This window comes from Apiospora hydei, assembly GCF_038363865.1.
Source record: "Apiospora hydei strain CBS 114990 chromosome Unknown utg000010l_segment0_segment0, whole genome shotgun sequence".
Lineage (NCBI taxonomy): Eukaryota > Fungi > Ascomycota > Sordariomycetes > Amphisphaeriales > Apiosporaceae > Apiospora > Apiospora hydei.
In genome coordinates, this window is record NW_027117369.1 from 652,071 (window position 1) to 670,140 (window position 18,070).

General features: G+C 56.7%; 8 protein-coding genes across 8 annotated transcripts; 2 read left to right on the forward strand and 6 right to left on the reverse strand.

Moving 5' to 3' along the window:
• Positions 1–59: 59 nt before the first annotated feature.
• On the reverse strand, positions 60–1,698 carry PG997_014371 (uncharacterized protein; the record flags this gene model as incomplete). Its single annotated transcript, XM_066818685.1, has 2 exons — positions 60–941; positions 982–1,698. 2 exons carry the CDS (start codon positions 1,696–1,698, stop codon positions 60–62), a joined length of 1,599 nt encoding a protein of 532 aa, XP_066660873.1.
• A 438-nt stretch (positions 1,699–2,136) lies between these two features.
• Positions 2,137–3,078, forward strand: PG997_014372 (uncharacterized protein; the record flags this gene model as incomplete). The annotated part of the gene is made up of 2 exons (XM_066818686.1): positions 2,137–2,275; positions 2,339–3,078. 2 exons carry the CDS (start codon positions 2,137–2,139, stop codon positions 3,076–3,078), a joined length of 879 nt encoding a protein of 292 aa, XP_066660874.1.
• A 772-nt stretch (positions 3,079–3,850) lies between these two features.
• On the forward strand, positions 3,851–4,898 carry PG997_014373 (uncharacterized protein; the record flags this gene model as incomplete). Its single annotated transcript, XM_066818687.1, is given in 3 exon segments — positions 3,851–4,188; positions 4,205–4,526; positions 4,608–4,898. The coding sequence occupies 3 exon segments, from the start codon at positions 3,851–3,853 to the stop codon at positions 4,896–4,898; spliced, it is 951 nt and encodes a 316-aa protein (XP_066660875.1).
• Positions 4,899–5,693: 795 nt separating this feature from the next.
• PG997_014374 (uncharacterized protein) lies at positions 5,694–7,465 on the reverse strand (the record flags this gene model as incomplete). The annotated part of the gene is made up of 4 exons (XM_066818688.1): positions 5,694–6,016; positions 6,087–6,221; positions 6,548–7,262; positions 7,340–7,465. 4 exons carry the CDS (start codon positions 7,463–7,465, stop codon positions 5,694–5,696), a joined length of 1,299 nt encoding a protein of 432 aa, XP_066660876.1.
• An 876-nt stretch (positions 7,466–8,341) lies between these two features.
• On the reverse strand, positions 8,342–9,238 carry PG997_014375 (uncharacterized protein; the record flags this gene model as incomplete). The annotated part of the gene is made up of 1 exon (XM_066818689.1): positions 8,342–9,238. One exon carries the CDS (start codon positions 9,236–9,238, stop codon positions 8,342–8,344), a length of 897 nt encoding a protein of 298 aa, XP_066660877.1.
• Positions 9,239–9,367: 129 nt separating this feature from the next.
• PG997_014376 (uncharacterized protein) lies at positions 9,368–9,925 on the reverse strand (the record flags this gene model as incomplete). Its single annotated transcript, XM_066818690.1, has 1 exon — positions 9,368–9,925. The coding sequence occupies one exon, from the start codon at positions 9,923–9,925 to the stop codon at positions 9,368–9,370; it is 558 nt and encodes a 185-aa protein (XP_066660878.1).
• A 709-nt stretch (positions 9,926–10,634) lies between these two features.
• PG997_014377 (uncharacterized protein) lies at positions 10,635–11,981 on the reverse strand (the record flags this gene model as incomplete). Its single annotated transcript, XM_066818691.1, has 1 exon — positions 10,635–11,981. The coding sequence occupies one exon, from the start codon at positions 11,979–11,981 to the stop codon at positions 10,635–10,637; it is 1,347 nt and encodes a 448-aa protein (XP_066660879.1).
• A 706-nt stretch (positions 11,982–12,687) lies between these two features.
• On the reverse strand, positions 12,688–16,142 carry PG997_014378 (fatty acid hydroxylase; the record flags this gene model as incomplete). The annotated part of the gene is made up of 6 exons (XM_066818692.1): positions 12,688–13,188; positions 13,235–13,782; positions 13,842–14,976; positions 15,026–15,180; positions 15,262–15,550; positions 15,624–16,142. 6 exons carry the CDS (start codon positions 16,140–16,142, stop codon positions 12,688–12,690), a joined length of 3,147 nt encoding a protein of 1,048 aa, XP_066660880.1.
• Between the last annotated feature and the right edge of the window lie 1,928 nt (positions 16,143–18,070).

An 18,070-nucleotide genomic window follows, 5' to 3' on the forward strand; every position in this document is an offset into this window, starting at 1 on the left:
GCATTTCGATGAAACGTCGCACCATAATCTCCCTCGCCAACGCTTCCCAACCATCATTCTCACTCAGTCCAGTCCACATTATGTTCCGGAAACCGAAACACCGGAACATCCTGCGCCTTCCTCCGCCTAACCCGTATCTTGGCACTAGGCGACGGCACACGCAAGATGCCCACCCAGGTGTCCCCGGGCCGCTTGGGCAACATCTCAAAGTCGTAGTGCAGCAGCACGTACGCCAGCATAAGCTTCAGCTCCGCCGCCGCGAAGAACCGCCCCGGGCACGCCTGCCGCCCGTTGCCGAACGCGAGGTAGTCGTTGCCCGTCGCGGCGAAGGACATGCGGGCGCGCTCCATGTGGTCGGGCAGCCGCTCGCCCGTGTCGACGAGCCGCCGCAGGTCGACGAAGCGGAACGGGTCGAACGCGTGCGCGCCCGGGTACTTCCGGTCGTCGGTCAGGACGCCCAGGCTCGGCACCGCGCAGAAGTTGCCGTGCGGGATGTGCAGCCCCGACGGCGTGGTCAGGCCGTCCTTGGCCACGACGACGCGCCGCAGCGCCACGGCCGTCAGCGTGTTGAGGCGCGCGCTCTCGCGGAAGACGGAGTCGAGCTTCACCATGCGGTACATGGCCGTCTTGGTCCAGACGCCCTGAGTTTCGGCCAGGACGGTCGTGATCTCGTCGCGCAGCTCGTCGAGGACCGCGGCCCGGGACGAGATAAGGTCCAGGACCAGGTTCGTCACGGTCAGAGACGAGGTGTGGATGGAGACCAGGTTCAGCAGCAGGACGCGGCCGGCCAGGGTCCGGGGGTTCCACATGCGCGGGTCGCCGCTCGCGAGGGCTTGCTCGATGCTCCACTGCAGGAAGTCGTTCTTCTCCGCGACGTACTTTTCGCCTTTGGTTTGGGGGTTGGTCATATGGTCGGAGCGGTGCCGGAGGCGGCGGTGGATCTCAGGAAGGAGGATGTTGGTGAAGCGGGACTCGAAGTACCGGTTCGGCAGCGTGAAGAGCGGCGAGGCCAGAGGTTTCAGGGGGATCCCAGACGAAGCTGAGGAACCGCGCGCTCAGGGGCAAGGAGCGGGCGAAGTTGAGGCCGGCGCTGAGGAGGGCCGGGTCGCGGCAGAAGGGGAGCCCGACGAAGGCGCGGTTCGTAACGCCGCCCACCACCTTGCCAAGAGAGTCCCATACGCCGACGTCGCGGAAGGTCTCGGTATCGGTGCCCCAAATCTCTTCAAAGCAATAGGCCGTCTCGTCGTTCAACGCTGACAGCAAGTTGCCGATCTGGTTCGTCAGCGTGGTGGTGATAAGGTGCTGGTGCGCCGCGTTCGAGATGATGAACTGGTCCGCGACAGTGTGTCGGTAGAGCAGGCCCTCGATGATGACGGCGCGGAGGTTGAGGACCGAGTCGGGCTGATCGGTGACGAACTGGGTCTCCGAGGCTGGCAGGACGATGAAGTTGGCGCCGCCGGGGCCGGCGACCGGGAGAAGAGCCGCCTGGTCGGGGAACTGCTTATACCCATCCAGGGCAGCCTTGTGGATGTCGAGCGAGTTCCTCAGTGTGGCTTGCCAGTATGGGAACCAGTCGCCCTTGCGTGCACCGATGATCGGGAGTCCTTTGGGGAGACGTGGGCCCGAGGCCGAAAAGAACATCCATAATACCCAGCCAAAGAAAAGGCCCGCCGCCGTGATCATCACTAGGTTTGCCATGATGCGGGAAAGTTGCTCTTCGTTCTCTCGATTTGCCTTATCCTCCGCAGGACGACTGTACAGAGCAGATTGTATCGCAATGCGAACAGCTAGTTATTCCACTGTAACAATCTACCAGTATGGTATGGTATGGCTCTAGCGAAGAAGCAATCCAACCTCGCGTGGATGTCAGTAGATCTGTACGCGAACGGATGGCAGTCTGTTAGGATGGATCCAAAGAAGCGTGGTGCCAGGCTCCCAAACGGGATTACCACTACCCAATTAGGAAAGGTCCGAGCTGGGGTCCAGGATGGAAAGAGGTCGTCAAGTATTTACCGCGAAGACTGTGTAGGTACATGACTTTTCATAGAGGTTTTGGTTCCCGGAGCCTGAACTAGAGGATTATTTGGATTTCCTCGGATGGTTTCCAAGGCCTTCATCGTGTGATTAGTAGACATCATGAGGATTCTAGCTCTGCACGGACTGGGCGCGTCGGGCGCCATGCTGAAAGCCCAATTGGCACCTTTTATCAAGAGCTTTGGCGCAGATCATCAATTCGTCTTCTTCGAAGGCGCCATACCGTGCGGAAGAGGACCCGGTATGCTTCTCTATTTGGCACGTATCTGAATACCTTTTGTCTCTGGCTAACCTCTGTCTACAGCGGTCCCAGCTTGGGAATCAGGGCCCTTCCAATCTTATGCCACGGGATTTACTCCGCAGGAAATGCGAGAGGCGCTTCACCGGATAGACACGTTCGTCCAGAAAAATGGCCCCTTTGACGGCGTTCTGGGGTTCAGCCTAGGCTCGGCCATAGCCATCAGCTACATACTGAACCAGCAGAGAAAACACCCCGAAAGCCGGCCGCCCTTCGACTTTGCCCTGTTCTTCTCGCCCATCTTCGTAGCCTCGCCCGACGATGCTTGTTACGAACGCATGGTGGACCGCATCCTTGATGACGACCATGCCGACTTCCGCGCCGAATTCCCCGACGGCGACTTCGCCTCGCTGATCAACTCGGAAGAAGAGCGCGTCTTCACCGAATACCTCAAGATTGTCCTGTCGATGCACTCGAGCGTCGGCGACATCCTGCCCAACACGCGCCTCGACTTCCTCTCGTTCGAGGCGAAAGCAAGCAACGTCCCGCGCCTGTTACATCCGGACATCTACAAGGAGCGCGTCCGCATTCCCACGGTGCACGTCTCGGGGACTAGTGACGTACCAGCGATGGAGGAGCAGTCGAGGGTGGCCGAAGGGCTGTATACGCCTTCGCTCGCCCAGTTCTACCGGCACGGTGGGGGCCATGAGATACCGTTCAAGAAGACGGAGGTTTCGGCGATCATCTCCATGGTGAAGAAGGCGGAGGAAAAGGGGAAGCAGCTGCAGGCATTGTATGACTTCTGAGGGCGGGCGAGTGGTCTTGGCTACCTCACGATAGAATCACTAGACTTGCTTTTTCTCCTCCCCGTGCACCTCTGAAGCGCCCTAATTTCTATGATATGCGATGAATCCTTGGCTATGTATGCTGGGAGCGAATGTCCGATAAGCACTAGTAGCACCCTTGTTGGAGTACGCCCTCCAGAGGAGAGGCTACCCCGGACTGATCTAGAAACGTGGCACACCACACGTACGGGGCCGGGAACGGGAGGACTTTGCCAAATCCACTGTGCCAATGTCGACTCGAATATGCATACTTACGTAAATTGCTGCTTGCCTTAGGACATGCCGATCTGTGGCTAGGTCGACGTGTTACATATGCATGTCTTGAAAAAGGGGTACTTCCGCGTGTCCCCTAACCCACCTCGGCGCCTTCTTGGCCAGGACCTTTTCCTAATCAGGATACGGCGGCCGGACGAACCACCTGAACAGACAACATCCGACTTATGAATATGCACGTTACGGATGCCAAGATCTGAAAGCGATATCCGGATCAGAGCACGCCCCTTTGATTTATTCTGGGTACCTCCCCCACCCACAAAACGGATATTACCATGTCGAGGCGACTGCGGTGTATATTCAGTATCCAAGAACGTAAAAGCTTGGTACAGTTTTGCCGACTGCGTATCACCAGACTATCCGCTCCAATACATATGCGCCGCAAACTGCTACCACCATATAGACTTTTTCATATCATACCTGTTGGTCGCTTTTCCCCCTCCTCCTGCGGTATGACATCATGTCTGACGCTGCATACCGCGTCAAAGGCAAGGTCGCGCTGGTGACAGGCGCTGGGTCTGGCATCGGCCATGCATTGACCAGGCTCTTGCTCGCCGCCGGCTGTTCCGTCGTGCTGGCGGACCTCAAGCTGCGCCCCGAGGCCGAGCAGTTACTGCAAGAGTTCCCTTATCACCCCACCACCTCCGGCGATGACGCTCCTCGCAGCAGCGGCGCAGCGACACCCAGCGCCCTATTCCACGCCACCGACGTAACGAACTGGGCCCAGCTTACCTCGCTGTGGGAAACGGCTCTAACGTCTTTCGGCCGCATCGACATCGTCTGCAGTGTCGCGGGGACGTACGAACCCCTCCAGCTCGTTCTGGAAGCCCCCGGGTATCTCAGCCGAGTCCCGCGACCCGCCCGACGCGCCGCTGGGCCAGTACCGGACTTTCGCCGTCAACCAGATCGCGCCCATGCGGCTGGCGCAGATGGCCGTCGACTACTGGACCCAAAACCGCGAAAACATCCACGGCAACTTCCTCGCAGTCGCCAGCATGGCCGGCTACCTGCACTCGGTCGAGACGCCGTTCTACATGGCGAGCAAGGCCGCCCTGGTCAGCTTCGTGAAGTCCCTCGGCGCGCTGCGCGAGGTTTTGGGGATACGGGTTTCTGCTGTATGCCCCGGCACGGTTCTGGTACGTAACAGTTACTGTGTCACTGTTGGCTGACCTGAGACATACATGCTTGGAAGCACTAACTGACCAACTATAAAATAGACGCCCATCTTCGACCCGGCATGGAACAAGCTGCTGACAGCCAAGGACGTCTGCCTCTCGGCGGAGGAGTGCGCGGCCGTCATCCTGCGGGTGCTGGTCGAGCCCCAGTGGGGGAGCGGCAGCATTGTGGAAACGCAGATGCTGGGCGATAAGACGGCGCCGCGGATCAGCGTGCGGGATGTGCAGATGGAGGCGCTGTACCCCGCAACTTTCCAGAGGCCGAACCATCATGTGATCCAGAGCAGGCAGAACCTGATCCAGCGGGTGCAGAAGTTTGGAATGAGAGGTTAGACTAGACCGGCCCATTTGCCCCCCACACTCCCTCCTCCTCCTCCCTCCACCCCCTATCTAGATTGGATAGATATATAATCGATAGTCAAGGATACTGAAACACGTAAGCCCGCTGGCGTAACTATCTATGTATCTGTCGTATGTATGCTCGGAGTGTGGGGTTGACGTATGCACCGTAAGCAGCCACCAAGCCAATTGGGACGTCAAGATGTCGAACCGGTACGCCGGGCCAAGACGTGAATAGGACTCAAGGTAGTGCTCATGTGGCAGGTAACATGTCTATTGCAAAACGGAGGGGAGATCAACATCTGCCGAAGTCAGCACTAACGCTGCGCCCGTAGCTCGTGTGGTACTAGTGCTTATTTCGACGATCACTGACGATGCTCGACAGAGACATGAACGTAATAACCAATAGCGTTGTCAGGAATCAAACCATACTATACCCATATCTCTGTCGACTTAGGTAAGAGAATGGCTAGCGAGTGCTGTGCTCCCGCCCAGGGGGCTGCTTGGCGATCTGCGCCAGTGCTTGTAGCTCGGTGTATCTTGTCGGGGCACCATCCCTGGCTCAAATGCTTCTCCTAGAGTATCATGGAATTATCAATTCGAGATCTTCATGTGATTGTTCGTACAGACAGTGACTTTGTACCATCGTTGGAGGCATTGAGTTGCCGTGGGTCTAGTACCTCTATCTTCCTTCATAGCCACGGACTTAACTAGGTAGCATCGAACCTTTCTATTCTAGTCAAGACCTTCGTACGGAAGAGCTCCCATAAGCTTTCCAGTTTGGATTCCTCATCCACCAATAGCTTCCGGGCCCTGGCATTGGAACCCATCTTGTCCTTCACCCGAAGCAGAACCTCTCGTAGTTGCCCGATGTGCAAGAGTAATGCGTGATACAACATCTCGGATTGCATCTCTGGACTGTCCACCTTGTAGCGACCGAGGAAAATGTCCCTTTCGTGTAATAGAGTGGTCGAAGAATTGTAGGCCAGGTCGCTGCTGTTGGGCGTGTCCAATAGAAGATACTCGTCCGAATGCATAGTCCTCGCGTCTGAGGATGACGGGGGTCTTCCACCCCCTGCGTGCTGACGCCACGGTTTCTCCACCAATCAATGCTATCGATTCTTTCGTAGGCGCGGTCCTGGGGCGGGGACAGCGTGGTTGTCAAAGTCGTGGCGGTGGTACCGAGCTGCTGCGCGATTGTGGCGAGGAGCATCCGGTTCTCCGTCCCGGCATTGCACTGGCCGCAGCGAAGCACCTGCTCCACCACGTTCATGCCGCGTGTCAGCGACGCCAAAATATCGTCGAGGCTGGCTGGAGCTGGCCCCGATGTAGCAGTAAGATCGCGGGCATCCCTCCGACCGACCCTTCTTGGACGCCCATGCTTTCCAGGCTGGTCAGCATGAGACCCACGCACTGACACGAGCTTCCGGCAGTATCGTGACTCATACGTCGGTCCCCAGATCTGGCGCCGGCTGCATTCCTCGGGGACGAGGGAAGTCTAGCCGTCGATGATACCGAGTTTGCCATGTTCAGTGCGTCGAAGGGATTGGTTATCGAGCTGTGCAGCACCCTTGGCCCATCATGATGATGATGATGATGATGGTGACGGTGGCTCGGTTCCGAGATAGACCAGGAACGCTTACCATTTGGTGGAGGGTCGAGGAGAGGAGCGGCCGCGTCTACAAAGGACTCCCAAGACTGGCTCTTACTTCCCTGTTTCGACGACGGGGCAAAGAACGAAGGGCTCGAGGCGGTATGTTGATGATGTTTTGATGTGATGGCCATCGAATACTGACCGCCGCTTGCCGCGTGGCTTGTCGTCGGGTTCAAATCGACCGAAGCGTCAGGGATGTCGTAATCGTCTCCTCCGGACTCAACATTCATGCCCTGGGGAAGATCTTCGTGGGCGGCGACCAAGGCGCTCAGGGCCGGCGCATCGCCAGCGGTGGATGAGGTCCCGTCAAGGTCGGTCATGTGCTCAAAGTCGGCACTGGAAAAGTCCCAGTCCAGGTTGGAAGGGGGAGGGGATAAGGGGTACAGGAGCTCCATGGGGGTGTCAGGGGCGGCTGACGGGCCGTTGTTCGGGTGCGGGCCACTGCCGCTGCTGGTGTGGTCTAGTGTCTTGTCACCGGGGTTGGCGCGTTGCTGGCCTTGGCCGCCGGCTCGTTGCTGTCGTGGCTGCGGTCCTGGAGAAGCAGAAGCAGCATTGCTTCGCGTCGCCATATCGACATTGTCTGCCGATGGCGACGGCCGGGAAACTTTGAAGGTGGACTTGTTGTCGGAACTTGGTTGATATGCACATGTGATACAAATGGCACGGCATCGTTTGCAGCCGTTTCTGTCCCCGCTGCACTTAAGCTGGAGTTGTAGCACGTAGCTGAGATCAGCAAGTGCCGGATAATACGAGGTAAGCGACTGGGGAAGATATAATGTACCTTTCTTAACCGGCATTCATTGCACGCAGTTCTGCTGTAGCCTCGAGCCTCGAAACCGTCGGCTCTCTCCAGCTCGACATGCTCAACATCCTTTGTGACCGAGTTATATCGTAGAGCGCCAAACATGTTGAATGTGGAGGATATACGGTGGAACCGGATGCTCTCTTTTGCTTATTAATAAGTTTGTGGAAATATTAGCTTATATATAGCTATAGAATCAAGTCGTCGTTGGACAGAACGTGGGGCTACTGGGGAACCAACTATCAGATGAGCGTAGATGAACTCTCCCCTATAAAGATCGCAAACTCATGATAAGCGATCCCCTGCCTCCTCCCCAGTGTGGGTTCGCATTCGACCTCTTAGAGAAAGCGCCGAAAGTTCTTCGGTTCAGGATCATCCCCTCCTTGCCCCCCCCGTCCTTCCCCGCCTCTGACTTATAAATCTTATGTCAGATTCCCTGAAGAAAGGGAAGGGCCGGACGGAAAGTGGTATCTCGATTTTTCCCAGTATGACCACTAGTAGTAGCTGACATGCATGAATACGACCCTGTCGTCCAGAGTTTATCTTCCCTTACCGGGGGGACGTCGCGTGCTGTTACACGCAGAAGATAAGCTCAACCATCCAGGGGGTGGTTTTCCTGTAATCACCCTCCCTCGAAATGCCGATCACCCCTGTATACCGAAGAATGTCAAAAAGGCTTAGTCAAACGTCGACAGCCAGGCACCCATGAGGGTAGTAGTGGGCTTATGGCGTGATCTTGATGGGATTCGAAACCACGCGCCGAGACCGTCAATAGACCCCCGGCTCTTCCTCCAGAGCCTATCGCCTAAAAGGTGCCAAGTAGGACGCGTAGTCATGCTTATTATGCCTATGAACTGTTACATTTCATGGACATATTCGGGACCGAGTGAATTACGTCACGGGCGAGAATACCACCCTGCAGATACGATATTACTTCATGAACGCTTGATTAAGTGATTGGGTTATGGGACTACTTCAACTTCAAGCAGTAGAGAAAGCATAGCGGTTGTACTCGTCATCCTCTTGCAAAAACTCCCTCTCCTCCCGGGACAGCGTCATGACAAACTCCAGGCCCCCGTGCTGCTTGCGCGGGATCACGAAACAAGTCCGATACCCGCGATTGCACGTGCCCATCATCGGCCGGAACGCCTCTGGCCGTCCGCCGTTGGTAAACAGGGGCTCGCCGAAGCAGGTCCCGTTAAACGGCAGCGTCATCGGCGAGAGGATTCCCACCGAGGTCGACGCCGTCGACAGGCGCGAGGCCCGGATCTGGACCCGGCGGGGGTCGTACGCGGCAACGGACCGCAGCCGGCCGTAGGCTTCTAGCAACACCTCCTCGTGCGTCTGCCGGGTAACGTGAGTGCGGATCATCTTGGCTACCCACGCCACCGTCGTCTCGGGCGAGATCAGCGTCCGCAGAGGCAGGGTGAAGATGTGCTCGAAGTTGACGTTCCCGAGATATGGGACTGTCAAAACGCGTGATAGGTTCCGTCTTGCGTCGAAGGGCACGGCGAGCGTCGCCATCGTTTCGGCCAGATCTGCCACTGCTTCTTGCTGCTGCTGCTGCTGCAATGCGCTTTTTACCGCTGTCCGGGCCCGGAGGATGCTCCTCCAGATGAAGGCACAGATGATGTCATTCCCAGACACGTCGGTGCCGCCTTGTAGCGAGACCAGTTCTTGGCGGAGCTTCGCGTACATCTGCTGCGGCATGTAAAAAAGGCTCGGCTCCATGGCAGACTCCTGGTGAAAGCCACCATTCTGGCTCATGATAAGCGCATCGCCCGCTTCCTCTTTGCATGCAGCCGTCAATCCACCGTCATCCAGACCGACTAGGTGCTGCGAATCGGCGTGTCGGTCGTCAACTTGAGACTCCTGCATACTGGACGGCGAATGTATCGCTTCGGCTAGGACGCTGTCCAGGGCATCCCGATCGACCCCAACGGGGGAAGCGGCAAGAATTTTGTATTGCCAGCAGCCATCTTGGCTTCGCGCTCGCGCAAGATGCCGCTACAGTGATCGGCCCATATCTTGGTCACGTTGAGCATCGCCGTCCCGTCCGAGGCTGGCGGTGCGATGGACAGCACTAGGAGGCAGCCCCGGGAAGGAAATTGGCTTGTGCTGCCAGTACTTCCGCCCCTGACCTGAAATCGGGCTGGAACGGCGATGTCCAGAGTAGATCTTCGTCATCGAACCGGTCCAGGGGAACCCTGCCTCGCGTAGTTCGTCGTATGACGTAGTCGATGGCAGCTCATGGAACCGCAAGGGAATTTCGTGAGATGGTGGAGGGGTACCACTGCTTTCCTGTTCGGGTGGGGATTTGTAGCGTATCTCTAGCTGACCCGGTCGCCAGCCGGGTGTCTCTGGAGACTGAAAGTAAACCCGGCCGTTGAGCCACGGGGCCTGATGGATCGTCCGGCGTAGGCCTTCCCGGAGGCAGACGAACGCATCTTGGGGATCCACCTGTTGCTTCAAACCAAGATATATGATGCTTTGTGGTATGTTGCAAGGCGCGATGTGATCCAGGGGGCCGAGCAGGATGGACAGCGTCTCCGATTTTGAAGCCATTGACTCATGTAATAGTAACCAAAACCTTGAAACACATCGAAAGCATTGACAGCAGTATATCAGTTACGATAGCGCCCTACTTAACTAATAGTGGCTATCATGGCCATATTGGGCAGGTTACATCTCGTTTGGGACTAACGTCACCAGTGTCGGATGTTTCCTTATTTGACAGAATTGCCAAGCAGGCGGGAGATCTGCAGCGATCGTTTCCTTAACGAACGATGTCTGGGTGGAGTAAGGCGGTGGGGAATTCGCTTGGCAGTGTATAGTAAATGGAAGTTATCATATTCCTAAAGACAAAACAGTGGCTCCAGGTAGTGAAAACAGGTTGCAACGGAAGCAGTCAAAGACAATCTAATCCAGATTTGTATTGCCAATAGGCAGCTCCGAGAGCCGTAGCTATATGACGCTGTAGCATTCATAGTCTAGATTTAGAAAGCCGGCCCCTATTTTCGAGCCTCACAACATACATTGACGAATTACCGATTGGCTTGCACAGGAACCTTTGGCAGGAATGAACTAGATTGATATTGCTACTATATACAAGCTTATGCACTTACCTTTCATATAACCAGTTCGGACTTACCTTAGCTCCCAAATTTCTTACTCTGGAGGTTGACCACGACGCACCAGTCGCGCCAAGCCAGTTTACTGCACCGGAGGATTAGCGAACCTCACCAAGGGCAGATTCACTTACATGCAGCACCGTTTACTGTGGCGTCTCCGGCGGCGTGCGCTGCTGCTCCCTCAGCTCCAACCGCCTCCTCCCCGGCACCGCGGGCAAGTTGGGCCTGCGCGGCTGGTAGAACCGACAGAACAGCGTCTGCACGGGATCGACCAGCTCGCCCAGATCGTCCGGCCCCCAGCGCGCGGAGTGGCAGTCCCGGATGGGCCACTCGCGGTGGAAGCCCGGCGTGTCGCCGGCGGGGACCGAGAAGAGGGTGTTGGGGTACCGGACCGCCATGTCCGACATGACGAACTCCTCGCGCCCGACGTATCGGCCGTTGGCGTCCATGTTCTCGACCGTCTGCATGAAGCGCGCCGCGTAGTTGAGCATGCCGAGCGCGCCGCCCACGTAGCTGCTGCCCAGGAAGTGCAGCGCCTTCCACGAGCAGTCCGGGTCCGTGAAGCACCGGTGGTTCACGTCGAAGGGCGGGCCGTCCCGCTGCTGCTGCGCCCCGTCCCCGTCCCCGCCCCGGTCCAGGTCGAGCTCGTACTCGCCGACGACGACGCCCGTGTCGCCCGCGAACGCGACCGCGCGCGCCACCTTGGCGTCGTCGATGAAATTGGCCCCCTCGATGTCGGCGAAGCCCGGGCTCCGCTCGTCCCCGACCGCGAACCAGCCCGCGTCGTAGAACATGAAGGGCCCCTCGGCCCCGAAGGGCGCCCGCTGCACGCCGTCGAAGATGCAGTAGGCCTTGCCGTTGTAGGCGGCGGACAGCCGGGGCACGTTGTAGCGGCCCACGGGCCCCGGGTTCAAGAACTTCTTGAAGAGCTCCGGCTGGACCTCGGTGAAGTTGTGGCGCTGGTGCCGGTTGTTGGGGATGTCCCAGACCGAGTCCCAGGGGGTGACGACGTGCCAGTACGGGTCGTTGGGCCGCATGTCCTCGATGATTTTGCGCATCTTCTTGTTGGTGTAGAAGATGACCATCTCGCCCGTCTCGGCGAGCTTGCGGGTGCGGGGCAGGTACTCCTCGAAAGGGCGGCCCTGCCCGTCTTCCTCGTGGGTGAAGGTGGTGATGATGGTCGGGGCCCCCGGGCGGATGGGCGGTGCAACAGAAGGTTTTTTCCGGAATTGCAGCGGCCCCGAGACCAGGTGGTCCTTGGACCCGCCGTCGAACCCTTGAAAGAGCTGCTTGTTCCACTCGGCGATCGCTTTGCTTCCCGGCTCGCGGTGCGGCTCCATGTAGGACCGCGGGTCCAACTTTGCTGGCTTGGGGAAGGGGAACATGGGTTGGCTTAAGGGTGTGATGGACAGCTTGTGGTTAATGAGCACTTGCTCACGTTCCGTGGGCGGCTTCGCCTCGGCGACTGCGTCTCTCACGTAGCTTGTCATGATGATAACTTGACAGATAAGATGTCCTGTTGGAGGGAAAGGTAGGACGGATACAGATCAACAACAAGCGTGAGTAGCACAGTCGAAGACGAGTGATGGTGCGGAACCAGTTGACGTTTTCGTCCTATCGCCGGCAAGCATGACGATAATATATCGCCTCTTAATATGCCATGCCCCTGCACAATGCAATTGTTCAGATATCTCGGGTACACTATGGCTATTCAGGTTTATGATTTCGGCTGTCCGACTTCGGACATGGCTTGGAAAACAATTGGCCTGTTGGAAGGTATGAAAGAATTATGTGCAATAGTCAAAGGGCCTTGTGTGCCTGACCTTTTGTTCCCCTGAAGACAATGTGCGAACATTCCGAAGTGTCATTTCCACAATGAATTTGTTGCCATGCAAAATCGTTCTTGGTCTTCTATTGACTATGGAGCTGCCGTATTTCAGGGGTTACCGATGAGACGCACTGCAACTTCAGCAACAGACAAAGACTGAAATAATCCAAGTTTGACATGGGTATCTAACTACACTTCTGACTTGTACACTCGGCTTAGTGGTCAAGAATCTATCAAGGTATTCAAACACCTCGGGAAAAGCGAGATGCTCTCATCCCCATTCCCCCATCTATACACAACCGCCCAGTACCATTTCTACCTTTAGCTATTTACAATATAATCTGTACATAAGCACTTTATACACTCACTCAATCAAATATATCCGCAATAAACCGCTCATTCCGCATCCTCACCTTGAAATCCTCCACATCCTGCTCCGTCACCTCCTCGCCCCGTGCCCGCCGGCGCTCCATCACAATCTGCGACGCCGCCTGCCCGACCCCCTTGGCCATATTCCCACTGCCGCAGACATAAATCCGCGCGCCCTGATCCCACATCTCCAGAACATCGGCGCGGTCGCGCAAGAGCCGGTCCTGGACGTAACGACACTCCTTCGTCTCATTGGCCTCACTATCGTCACGGCTAAACGCGTACCGCACGTCGACAGCCCCCATCTTCTGCCACTCTTCGAGCTCCTCACCGTACAGCCGGTCCGCGCCTGCGGACCGGCACCCCACGAACAGCAGCGCGGGCGCGAGCCTGGCCCGCTCCTTGCCGCCGCGCTCGCGGATCAGCACGGCGCGCTCCTGGACGAAGGCGCGGAAGGGTGCGATGCCGGAGCCGGCGCAGATCATGACGATGGGAGTCGCCTCGGGGTCCACGGGGGAGGCGGAAGTAGTGGTTGGTCGAGCGGACCGCGACGAGGGCCTTGTCGCCGGGCGAAAGGCTGCGGAGGTAGGTGCCCGCGACGCCGACGAAGCGGCTCGTGGTGCTCGACCACGAGGGCTCGTCGATGACGCTGTACGTCAGGGCGCAGGTGTTCGGGCTCGCCAGGGGCGACGAGGAGATGGAGTAGTACCGTGGGCGCAGGGGCGGCAGGAGGGCGAGGTACTCCGGGAAGGGCATGGTGCATGTGGGGTGCTGCTCGAGCAGGTCCAGGATGGTCATGCGAGGGCCCGCAATCTTCTCTCTGAAGGCTGCTTCGTCTGCTGCCAGGGATAATAGGCTTGCTTTGTCCGCCTCATCTTGGACTGTCGTGGCAATGAGCTCCAGATCCTTGCGTGTAACGGGCTGACCGATCTCGACATAGCCTCGCAGCAGATCGAAGATCGAGACGCCCTTGCCAGTGGGGAGCGTTGTTGATCCGCTCTTGTTGATGGTAATGATTCCATCCCAGGGCAGCCCGAAACGCTTAACGACCCTGCGCACCGTGTCTTCCGGGTTCAAGGGCAGAACCGCCAGGTCTGAAATCCAGTCATGTCAGTAGATGTCCAAAATCCCAGATAGGATTGGGATCACTTACAATCGCCACTCGAATATGTCACGCCCTCGGGAAGCTCGAACTCAATCTGTCGCTTCTCCGATACTTCCTCGTTGGTCAGCTTCTTGGTGCTGGTGACGGTGGCCCACTGCACATTCTGCTGTAAATGCGCGGCACGGTCCGCCTTAGAAACGTCCATCTCGATAGTCGGTCTCACGGGTACGTTTTCCTTCTTCGTGTCCGATGATACATGGGTCCACAGCTCGTTGGCAGTCCACGCGTCCCAATCGGCGAAGATGTCGCCCATCTTGGCATCGGTCGCGCCCTTCGCCGTCAACCGCTCGGCCCCGGCCTTGGCCAGCAGGTCGTCGATGAGGGTCGGGATGCGCTGGTACGTCGCGGTCCAGTCACTGTTGCCGCAGCCGAAGACGGCGTACTTCACGCCGGCGAGCGCGCCCGCTCCGAGGTGTTCGAGCCAGGCGACGAAGCGGGCGGCATTGTCTGGAGGAAGGCCTTCGTAGGATGCCGAGATGATTACGACAGGGGAGTCAGTGGGTAACTTGTCGATTGAGGAGTCGAGATCGTTGACGGAAGCATTGATCCCATGCTGAGAAGCCTGGGAAGCCAGCTTCTGCGCGAGCGCCTGGCAGGTGCCGGTGTTGGAACCGTACAAGATCGTCATGCCAGTTGGCTCATCCGATTCCAAAGCCTTGGCATCTGAATCCTTCCTGATGTCATCCGGCACGTCAACCGTCTGTAGTCGGTGCTGGAGACCCGTGGCAGTAATGCCAGAGCGCAGAGACACTTTGATGTTGAAGTCCTTCGGCTTGATGGTCAGGCTCTGGACAATCTTCATCTCGTAGTCGGGATCGGCGAGCTCGACGTTGAAGTTCTGGAGGATCATGGCGGTAGCCAAGAGGGCCTCTTGCCATGCGAATGCGCGGCCGATGCAGGACCTGACTCCGGTTCCGAAGGGCTTCCAAGCGTTCTTGGGGAGCTTTTCGAACTTGCCGTCCATCATTCGCTCCGGGACGAACTCGTTGGCGTCCTCGCCCCAGACCTTGGGGTCCGTATGGATCTTCATGAGATTGCAGATGATGCTCTGACCGCGAGGGATCGCGTACCTTCCTCCACCGATACAGACGAAATCCTCCGTGTTCTCAGGTCGGACTGCCCTCTGGAATGCGGGGCGCAGTGGGGTTGAGGCGTAGGGTCTCTCGTAGGACGGCGTTGATGTACTTCAACTCCCTCAAATGCTTAGCCTCGATCTTATCCTTTCCAATCACCCGATCAACTTCCTGCTGCGCGGCGAAGAATGTTTTGGGGTTCTTCAGCATCAGAAGGAAAGCGAAACTCAACAATCCAGAGGTGGTTTCGTGGCCTACAGGGAGTCAGATGCGTTCTCAAAACATTTCTCACGACGGCCGTGGAACAGCGGGGGTTTGCGGTTCCATAGACTTACCAGCAATCAAGAAGGTCTGCATGTTGACAGCAATCAATCGATCGCGCATCGTCTCGCCGGTCTTCGGGTCTTTTCCGTAGAGCATGGCGTTCATCAGATCCTTCTTCTCCGTCGGGTTCTGTCGTCGGTGGTCGACGACTTCTTGACATATCCGGAACTGCAAGTCCGAGTCCTGCTTCAGCTGTTCCCTGTATGAGGGCATCAGCGATCTCAGCATCCCACCCAACTGGGCACTGTTGCTCCGTTCCGTCAGAAGATTGTTCATCGACTTGACGAAAGGGTGCATGTCCTATTGCCACCGCAATCGATCATTAGCCAGCCATATCGAGAACCTAGCTAGTCACGGGAATAGATCTGCTTACCTCCTGGTAGAAGGAGTTGAAGCGATAGTCCATCGCGCAAAGAGCGATGGTGTCGAGGGTAAGCCGCGAGAAGTCCTCGGGGGCGAGGATGTGATGGCTCGGCCCTTGCCTGGCCCATTTGAGCACCATCTGGCTGGCAATGTCGTGCATCTCCGGGAACATGTTCTCGATGGCCAGCGGGCCGAAGGCCGGGAGAAGGATGCGATGCGCCTGCGCCCAGTCATCTCTCCTCTCGTCAATGGCCGCGAAGAGGCCCTCGGCGCCCCTCACTTCGGGGCTGAAGGGGCCTTCGACCAAGGGGCCGGAGACCAGCTTGTAGAAACGGGTCTCGTCGCACAGCTCGTCAAACAGCTCAAAGTTTCCGACGACCACCTTCTCGGAGCCCATCACGTTGAACTTGACGATCGGTCCGTAGATGTCCAGTAGACGGCCAATGGCGAAGAATGGCACCTCATCCTGCAGGTCGAGGATGTTGCCGACAAAGGGGAGCCCAGCAGGCGAAGGTATCGGTTCCGTCATTGTGAGATTGTGCGGCTCAATCACAATGGGAATCTAGTGAGTAGCTGGACTGGAAGGGTCTTGTTGGTGTGATGTAGATGACCCCTAGATGGTGATGGTTGATACGAACGGTCATAGAATCAGTCGTCTCGGTTCACAGGGATGGGCAAGGCCAAGGGGTTATATTCTCTAGCCATGATGTGGGCTGGGATGCAGGACCCTTAATAATCTCAGATACAGGTGCATGGGTGGCAGATGTCCAGATGCAGTCGAAACGACAACTCTCCGGCGGAGTCTTGAGGTGGAATCACGGCGTCGCATAGACACCGATTAAGCGGAGCCATGCTGTGAACGTGGCGGCCTGTCGATCACGGATTACGTTGTCGGCTAAGCCGCTCTTCGCAGAGCCGCGGGATCGTACAGAATCTCTGGTAAGCATGCCGAGATGTACTCGATGTGTGTGTGACGTTTGAGGTGTGGCAATAGGATGAACCCAATTGTGTTATTTCCTAATATGAAAATGAGAGGGCATCTTCACCGCCCAAATGCGATAGCGATGTTTTGGGAGGTTAGGTTACTTTGGTCAGCTAAAATGGGCGCTCTAGTTGCACTAATGCTCGGGTTCGGGATCGTTCCTGCCTTCGATAGCAAAACCCACATTGCACTTGCACCATCAAGATCTTGGAGACATTTCCGTGGCTCATCAGTTGACGCAACTCTGGGTGCTTATAAACACCGAACAGCCGCAGGCAGAATCCAGTACCTGTCCATACAGATGTAGGCTCAGTTGACCCCGAGTACATTCTCTAGCGATGTTGATGTCACATTGCATCTGTCGAGAGACAAGGAGCCGTGGCCTTGGCATCCATGCTGGACTAACATTGCGGGTCGCGAATTTCTGGACCGCGACAAAAAAGCACTGAAACCAGCAGTCAGTAGCAGTAATAGCGGATGAAGCCGCCAGCATCTTGGCCAATTAGTTGACAATATTCATTGACTTAAATAGATGTGGATAAGCAACCGGACTTTGCATGTGAGTATGTGCCTCGGCAATCGGTCTCGATCTTTTCTATGTCAGTTCTTGACATTTGATCTGTCATTAAGGAAGTGTTTCCTATTGCTGCTGTAGGTGTAGGCGTATTTTGCGGTGACGATGACGCATAACCCCTTTTCGTGCGTTGCTACGTTGCTCTCTTCAGCCCCTCGGGAGTTTCTAACGGTGGCAAGGTGGTCAGCTCCAGGGCTGAGTGCTTCAGCTGGGGGAACTGCCTCGGCCTGGGCCACCTGCAGTGAAGAGCGACAGGCGGGCCGCTTTTGCCCCGCGCCGCCGACCTGCCACTGCACTGGTTTTGCCATTCGTACTTCACCCAATTGAACTACAAGTCAGCTATGCACGACAATGGTTATCTTGATTTGCATCGCTTCGAAGCATCCAATTGGCATACAGCGCCTTAAACCGGATGACATAAGGCTATTGCAGTATTCCCATCTTTTTGGTCGTCCGAGTTGTATGAATGCTGAATGAGTTTCCACGAGGTCGACGTGGGTCTGGCGTAGCCATGGCTAACAACGCCCTCTTACACTAGTAACCAATTCGTTTGATGCAGGCAAGATGGCGAGAACCTATATCACATCCACGAATATATGTATCAACTGGGAAATTTATCTTTGAGGAACTTGGCATTCATAGTTACTCACCTCAAGGGGATGCGAGCCTTGAGCTACCAACAAAATAAATGCTCAACTGCCGGGCGTACAATTGACCCCGACCCAACCCCGCGCTCACCTGGGCAGGAACGGGATTCGTATCTCGTTATGAGGGGATCCCTTTCAGGCAATATGGGTAATACAATAGAGACCATATGGACTCTTGGGTCAGAAAGAGAAACCAGTGAGCCCATACAGAGAAACGCATGAGAACTATATGTGTACACTCATACTCCGGCAAG